Source organism: Nerophis ophidion, linkage group LG03 (assembly GCF_033978795.1).
Source record: "Nerophis ophidion isolate RoL-2023_Sa linkage group LG03, RoL_Noph_v1.0, whole genome shotgun sequence".
Classification (NCBI taxonomy): domain Eukaryota; kingdom Metazoa; phylum Chordata; class Actinopteri; order Syngnathiformes; family Syngnathidae; genus Nerophis; species Nerophis ophidion.
Genome location: NC_084613.1, coordinates 50,541,414 through 50,550,186, shown reverse-complemented (window position 1 = coordinate 50,550,186; position 8,773 = coordinate 50,541,414). Strand labels below are relative to the sequence as shown.

Sequence of the window (8,773 nt, the reverse complement as noted above, 5' to 3'; positions counted from 1 at the left end):
CGCTACAACCGGTGACGTCAAACGCACGCGTCATCATACCGCAACATTTTCAACAGGACACTTAGCGGGAAATTTAAAATTGCAATTTAGTAAACTAAAAAGGCCGTATTGGCATGTGTTGCAATGTTAATGTTTCATCATTGATATATAAGCTATCAGACTGCGTGGTCGGTAGTAGTGGGTTTCAGTAGGCCTTTTACGTTAAAGAGCTAGTTTTGTTTTCATAGTCAAGTTTTTGTACCTCCTGAGAGCGCCTTTTTTTTGTACCCTCTTTCGAGTTAGAATTAAATCATGTTTATACCTGCACGCCATGTCCCAAGTAGTCCGTCTGCTTTCTTGGGAGAACGACCCCGCAGCAAGCTGCTACCCCCCCCATTATGACAAGTATTTATTTATTAATTGTATGCTCCCCATCACTAGTTTGTATTTAAATAGTATTTATTATATTGCAGTGAGCAACCAGATGCTGGTTCTGTAAATCCTATTCATAGTTTTATGGTTATCATTACATATTTCGTCTTTGCTACTTAATCTTTTTTGTGCGATGTGTTTTTGCTGTGTGCAACTATATGTTTATTGATAAAATACAGGTAAACTTTATGTAAGATGTAAGTATATTAACACTGCTTTCATGACTGAACACATGCATGCAATCATGCTGTGATGTGTGTCACAAGACTTTTGATTGAAAGCAACATTTTCGGACTCAGTTATGGAGATGCTTGATTACTCTTTAATTATTCACAAGGATGTGTTTGCTATGCTTCTATCTGCAGGTCCACAGTTACATAATGTGGCAAAGAATTATGGTTGACGATTCATAACTAGGCTTCACGGTGGCAGAGGGGTTAGTGCGTCTGCCTCACAATACGAAGTTCCTGAAGTCCTGGGTTCAAATCCAGGCTCGGAATCTTTCTGTGTGGAGTTTGCATGTTCTCCCCGTGAATGCATGGGTTCCCTCCGGGTACTCCGGCTTCCTCCCACTTCCAAAGACATGCACCTGGGGATAGGTTGATTGGCAACACTAAAATTGGCCCTAGTGTGTGAATGTGAGTGTGAAATGTGTCTGTCTATCTGTGTTGGCCCTGCGATGAGGTGGCGACTTGTCCAGGGTGTACCCCGCCTTCCGCCCGATTGTAGCTGAGATAAGCGCCGGGGCCCCCCGCGGCCCCAAAAAGGGAATAAGCGGTAGAAAATGGATGGATTCATAACTAAACATATCGGACTAATTTAATAACAATTTATTGTATTTGCTTTCTGTAGATAACATCATTTATTTTTTTTACACAATAATTTCTTGCGGTGGGGGTGACATACAGACTACATTACAACACTTGAATGCATTAAGAATGCAATTGTTGTGTAGTATGTCTTAATTACACATACAATCGAATAGGGAGATCAAATTAGACTATAATGTCACTATACTACTATAATGAAAAAGTAGCCTGTAATCATTCCAAATAGAAGGCAACAAACGCTGTAGGTGGTGCTTCTTATTGAGTGTGCTGAAAAATTTGGGGGCACCACAATAGGAATTCCCGTCTTACACAGATGACAGTCCTCACCACAGAAGGCACACGAGTCCAGGTGGCGGAGCGCATCAGAATTATATGTTGTTTCTGCTCTCCTCGCTGTAAAGCAAGAGCAAATGATGTTATTATGACATCCAAATGACAACCCGATGATATATGTGATTGCAGTATGTTCAACTTTACATTATTCCATCACATGCACTGTGAGTGATTGCAACCAACATCTTAAGGATTGTGGTGCTCATTTGTGTTTATGTTTAGTATGTAGCGGTACTTACTGGGTTCATAATAGTCATAAACTTGCACCAGAGCATCCTGGATGTGAGCCACTTTGAACACTCTGATGAGTGGAATTTGGATACAAACCTCTGATTTTTTGAGCTGCAAGCATAATGTAATAAATGGTCAATTACATGCATGTACGTTAGTCTAATAAATATCAGCTATTGTGTGGACAACAATGCTCCTTTAAATAATAATAAAGACATTAGCTGCATGGTGTTGTTACTTAGCTCTTGTTTAAGAGAGTTTCAAAATATTTGAACTATTCTTCAGTGTGATGCATTCCACTAATAATAAGCATATACATAATTTCTGGCACAGTGCTTGAGTTGGATTGCTTTACATCAGTGGTTCTCAAACCTTTCTCCAAGTACCACCATAATAACTAACATTAAAATAAAGTGTAGTATGCATGAGTATTCATTAAAACAAGGCAGATATTTTATTTACCAAGTATATTTAATATTTTGGCAACTAGAACATTACATGCAGTTTGAACAGTAACACTGTGTTTGAATATTTAATGAAGTAAATATTTGGCCTACTGCAAGATGGAGAATCACTGTTTTAAATTATGAAAGTGTGCCTTAAGAAAGACAGCCCTCATGAAAAAGATGTAGAATAATATATTTATATAAATTACAACAGTACTGAAACGAGGAAATGCTTTGAATTGCGTGAAACCCTACATACCAAATTGGAACATTATGTATGGCTCACTATGGGAATAGTTTGTGACATACCCCTATGGTCAATACCTGGACCAAAGTTGTTTGATATAGAATAACTGGTTATATCCTAAAATACTTAAAGTTATAATTACTCGCAAATGACACAACCAAGTTTTATTCAGAAGCTTAAGCTAAAATTTAGGAAAAAGTAAAAAATAAACAGAATAGTGTAGCTAGTGTATGCATTGACCAGGTAAATAAAAAATAATTTCTAGGTATCATAATTGAAGATTAAACACGATTTGGACTAAAAATGCGTCCACATTCTTAACTCTTCACTTTAAATTATTGCTATGAAAGCACACTACAGTCAAAAACCAGATTGCAAAAAGGGCTTTTAAGATAATACAAAACCCTAAAATCAAAAATAGTAAACGTTAAAAAAATGCACAAAGCAAACAACATGTCACTGATATTGTACAACCATTTGTTTTTCAGCAAGACAGAAATACAAATGAAAAATGTTATCTAAAACATATGCCTGTATTTCATTAAAAACTTTTTGCATATCAACATTCTCAGTGAAATTATTTACAGTAAGAGACGAGTAAGGAACTGAAACAGTGTCTTAATATGAACCAGTTTGTGTAACATGTGGCTTTTTACAAGACAAAAGGAGGAAGCAGACTGCTGGAACCTCATTGTGTCTGTTATTATTTATCTCAATATGTATTCATGCACCCGCCTCCCGCTCGAATGCAGCTGGGATAGGCTCCAGCACCCCCCGCAAACCCCAGAGGAACAAGCGGTATAAAATGGACGGATGTATTCATGCAACATTTATTTCGTTGATTATTTACTATACATCCTGTTTTAATTCATTCATGATTAAATAAGTGATCCACGGATTGATTATACATTCTTTGTGTATATTTTGTTCTTTTAAAAAAAATGGCAGACACATTTTTGATGTGAGCATGCGAAACACGTAAAAAAGAACGGTTGATCACAAAACGGAAAAGGAGTAGGATTTAATAAACTTAGCATCTTCCTACTCATTTTCAGTGCATGTCGAATGTTAGTGTTCCTTAATGTTATTTTGTCAAACATGTTTGGAGGAAACTAATCTCAATTCAAGTTGATTAGGACTCACAGAATGCAGGTAGAGGTAGACATTCTGAGGCAGGTTCTCCACCTTTCTGATCAGATGCGCTGGAGCAACGGGCTCAGGGTGAAGAGTGAAGCCACTGAGCATCCCTACATCCAGTATAACAATGCCAGTTTGGGTTATGACCTGACTGTTCTTTAATCTGGACAAGAAACATTGAAAATATTAAGTAGGAAATACAAAGTATCTGAAAAAGAAAATTCAAATAAACTAGGCTGTACTCCATGTGAAGTGATCACAGAGACTCTAAAGGTGTGACTGTACAGAGCGTGTGAATAATTGTGCTCTGTGATTAACTACAGATCAATCTGGGGTATAAACCATCCCTTCCAGTTTCCACCAGGAGGAGACCAAGGTTTTCCCAGGTCAATATTTGCAACATGTTCTTGGTCTACCATTGGGCTTCCTCTCAGCTGTGCATGCCTAGGACACCTAACCAGGGAGTCGGACTGGGTCCCATGCCACCTCACCTCCTCCTCTCAATGGATGGGATCAGTGGGTCTACTCTAAGCTCCTTCTGGGTTGCGGAGTTTCTCACCCTATCTCTTAGGGCAGGGGTCGGCAACCTTTACCACTCAAAGAGTCATTTTGACCCGTTTCACAAAATAAAGTAGACAATGGGAGCCACAAAACTCTTTTGAAATTTAAACTGAAATAACACAGCATAGTTTTTTTTTTTTTGCTTTGTGCTATGTGTATACCAGGGGTCTTAGACACGCGGCCCGCACCTTGATAAGAAAATGTAATGTTAGTGCGGCCCGCGACTTTTATTTGAATGCCGCTTGACAGCATTACGCATATCAACCCTCCTGAATTTTCAAAGCAACTGTTCTCGCAATTATCTGCTGATGGTCACCCAGATAACAAAATTAAGGGCGAGATATGAAGCCACTGCCTTAGACACCTTCTACAACGTGTACAAACGGCTTGCCAGCCCAGTAACATGATATATGTGGCTTGCGCAGATAAACATACTCGACTGCAAGGCATAGTTGTTCAACAGCCATACAAGTTACACTGAAGGTTGTGATATAAACAACTTTAACACTCTTAATAATATGCGCCACACTGAGAACCCACACCAAACAAGAATGACAAACACCTTTGGGAGAACATCCTCACAGGCTATATTATACACCCCCCACCCGCCCTCCGTGCTTCGGTTGAGGTGGGGGGTTTGGGGGGGCGGGGGTGTATAATATAGCCAGGAAGAGTCATGGATGCATGGGATTGTGGGTATTTGTTCTGCTCTGTTTATGTTGTGTTAATGTGAGGATGTTCTCCCGAAATGTGTTTGTCATTCTTGTTTGATGTGGGTTCACAGTGTGGCGCATATTAGTAGGAGTGTTAAAGTTGTTTATATCACAACCTTCAGTGTAACCTGTGTGGCTGTTGAGTAAGTATGCATTGCAGTCTTGTTCGTGTGATGACAGAAGCAGCGAAATGCATGCGTCCGGCCAGCGCGCAGATAGCATTGTGTAAAATCGGGCGTGATGACATGTCGCAGAGGACGTTAAAAGTAAAGCCAACACGGCACGCCCTCAATATTGTTGTCCGAGTGAAAATCGTAGACTACAGTACTAGCCCCGGGTGATGTCCGGGAAACGCACCAAAATGCGGAAACCTCCCGGAATAATCGGGGGGTCGGCGATTATGCAACTGAGCCACATCAGAGTGGCCAAAGAGCCTCATGCGTCTCCGGAGCAGCGGTTTGCCGACCCCTGTCTTAGGGTGAGTAAAGCCACCCGACAGAGGGAACTCGTCTCGTCTGCTCCACAATGTTTTTCTTTCGATGAGTATGTAGCTCTTGTGACCATAGGTGAGGATAGGAATGTAGATCAACCGATAAAGTGTTTGCCATAGATCCGGATACAGAACATTTCCTCATGCACAGGTCCGGATCTCATTTCTGTGGATATCAGTTGTTCTTCCGTGTCTTTACTTCTTTCATCTGCCTCTGCATTTAGAGTCACCATGTTTACCAGTGCTCATTTTGACAACAGTTTTTGAATTAGTTTTAGTTATAGTCTTTTGACAGCAATTTATTTTAGTTCCGTCATGTTTCAGTAATCTAAATTTAATTAGATTTAGTTTAGTTTTAGTCAAATAAATTTAGAGGATATTTTTATCGACTAAAGCGAGATAACTGTTTTTGTAGTTTTTTTAAAACCACTTCTATAAAAGTTATTCCAGTTAATTTCAATAACTGAAATACAGTCAAAGATGCTAAAAAACCTATTCAAACTTCACGAAGCACATGAGGGCCAGTTGGGCAAGCTCCCATGCACCTGACAGTAAGTACCCTTGAAAGTTTAGTGTTCCACAACCAGGGCAAAAAACACATTGCACTTATTTGGGAATAGACTTCTAAAGGATGCTGAGGTAGATGATCCCCCTGTAGTTGGAAGACACCCTCTGTCGGTCACCCTTTTTGAAAAGGGCGGCCACCACCGCAGTCTGACAATAGAGCAGTGGGGGGCTGTCAGGAGCAGCAAGGCCTTCTCTGCCAGCCTAAAATAAATCATGATTATAAATTGATTAAAGTTAACTTTATTTTTGATTTACTTTCCTTACATATATAAAAGTATTCATCATATTCTTTTCATGTCATATTAGGACTCCAGTGTTGAGTTTTTTACGTTAGAGCTTTAATCCAAACAGAATTCAACTAGTTTGTTGTCAGCGCTGAATGTAATCTGCCGGAGCACTTCCGAATAAAAAAATGCGGAGATGAGTGCAGAACCGCATGTAACTTGGCTAGCAGAGAAATTTTATATAGACTTGCTTTTTAACACATGATGGCTGAAAAAGGGCAAAACATTGATTAGTTTACAAATATATACTTGTAAGGCCATTCGATTTGAATAATTTTTAAATGGGCCGGAAATCAACCTGTTTTGTACACTTTTGGGGTGAATCAATGCCCAGTAGTGTGCAAGTGTGTTTCTGTGTAGTATTTCTTAAATATTGGTTATGTGGTGACATTAATTATGGTATCGTGTGGTATTCATTAAAGCTGGTTTACACAGAACATCATTGAAGGCCTCGGTGTGAAATGCACAACACGCCACTGCAATAGATTGTTGCTCTTCCCAACTTCCACTAAATATTGAAGAGACGTTTCAACCACGGCGGTACCACTTGCATCTCTGTGTGTGTATTATGTTAAGTAAAACTATACATTTGTGCATTACTGATCATAAAAATACATAAGTAATTATGATGGTAAATTTAACAAATTACATCTGTAGTGTAATATTTGTTTCCCAAACCGTTGTTTTGGCGACGATAAGCCGAGACATTATATTGGTAAAATAATTTAAATGTCATCCATCATTGTAAAAACAATGAACATCTTCATTTATGACACAATTAAATATAAAACCTCTTACCTGACACACGCAGATAACAACAAGTGATGATAGTCTTTCTCATCATTGACATCCAGGTTTAATTCAAAAGCCTCCTCGTCTCTGGCATGCAAGAAGCGTGTCTGTGAAAACGCTTTGCTCTCCAGGTTGTAAAAGACATTCGTCTGGAGGGATTTATGGAAGAGTTTAAGACATTAAATATTACATTCTATGATGTTACGCTTTACTGTACTGGCTGATATTAATGCCAATGTTTAAAGGACACAAATACACCACAAAAACGATAGTGGTCGTTGCAATACAAAAAAAAACCAAAGTGATTTGTTGCATATTGCAATTACATATTCAACATAGATATCCTGAATTACAGACAGGAGGAAGTGGATGGTGAACCATTGCGTTTAAATTGAACAGAATGAAGAAATTAAGCCCTAACCAAAATCTTGTGAGTAGTATATTGCAGAGACACTAATGCAAACAATATTCTAACCTACACTATGTGTTCCAGATGTTAATCGGCAGGAGACCATCCCGCTACATTTGCATTTAGCTGTGTTTTCTTTTGGTATTTACAATGTATTGCGCATTAGCTCACGCACAGCTGCAGCTTTCAAGTGACTCTGGTCATGTTCCGGCTATTAAAACCATAGTTTATGGAGAGTTCAATTTGATGGAAACATTCCAACAATTTAGAGGGGAATGGTTGTTTCTTCAAATTTTCAATGTTATTGACAGTGGTTATTGTTAACGGACATGAGGTTTAGAAAAGAAACCTGGAATATGGCAAATCCTCTTCCTTCAATGTTCACATTGAGGTGAATATCCTGTTCAGCATTGATCTGAAAAGTAGGAAGTCAAGTTAACGATGCCTCTGCAATATACTGTATGCTTCTACAAACAAAATGTTCATTTATTCCTTACCTCTTGCTGCTGATATGTTAGATATGTGGTGGAGTTGATGGGGAACATAAATGAAGAGGCATGATTGGAGATATGAAGACGCAAGTCGATGGCGTTGGCTCCACTAAATGCAGCATACTTAGCTAGAGCCTGCAGCGCAATGACAGTACCCTATTGTGGAAAAAAGATCCAGACTATTGGTAATGCACATAATGTATGCAATACAAATCAGTTGGTTTTCTCAAATAATATTATCCAGAAAAGTAATGTGATGAAATTCAACAGGCCCAAAAATGATGATACAGCAGAGGATTGGGAGAATGTCATGTGATCAGATGAAACCAAAATAGAAGTTTTTGGTATAAACTCAACTCGTCGTGTTTGGAGGAAGAAGAATACTGAGTTGCAGGCTCCAGCACCCCCGCGACCCAAAAAAGGGACAAGCGGTAGAAAGTGGATGGATTGATGAATATAGGGGATGCTGGAGCCTATCTCAGCTGCACATGGGCGGAAGGAAGCGCACATCCTGGACAAGTCACCTCCTCATCACAGGGCAAACACAGATAGACAACATTCACACACTAGGGCCAATTTAGTGTTGCCAATCAACCTATCCCCAGGTGCATGTCTTTGAGGAAGTACCCGGAGGGAACCCACACATTCACGGGGAGAACATGCAAACTCCACGCAGAAAGATCCCGAGCCTGGGATTGAACCCAGGACTGCAGGACCTTCGTATTGTGGGGCAAACGCACTAACCCCTTTGCCACCGTGAAGCCGGACTAAAATAAAAAAAAAATGCAATTCAAAGAGGGACTGCACTTTTTTTGCCTATCATTTATAATC

At 39.5% G+C, this 8,773-nt stretch overlaps 1 protein-coding gene across 1 annotated transcript in view; it reads right to left on the bottom strand.

Moving 5' to 3' along the window:
- Positions 1–528: 528 nt before the first annotated feature.
- cd109 (CD109 molecule) overlaps positions 529–8,773 on the bottom strand; it is a 60,520-nt gene continuing 52,275 nt past the window's right edge. The window contains exons 27-32 of the mRNA XM_061893786.1: positions 7,949–8,098; positions 7,801–7,866; positions 7,049–7,191; positions 3,642–3,798; positions 1,814–1,916; positions 529–1,634 (exon numbers count right to left, since the gene is read on the bottom strand). Coding sequence (XP_061749770.1) covers positions 1,423–1,634; positions 1,814–1,916; positions 3,642–3,798; positions 7,049–7,191; positions 7,801–7,866; positions 7,949–8,098 — 831 coding nt within the window. The 3' untranslated portion in view covers positions 529–1,422. The remainder of the gene's footprint in view (positions 1,635–1,813; positions 1,917–3,641; positions 3,799–7,048; positions 7,192–7,800; positions 7,867–7,948; positions 8,099–8,773) is intronic.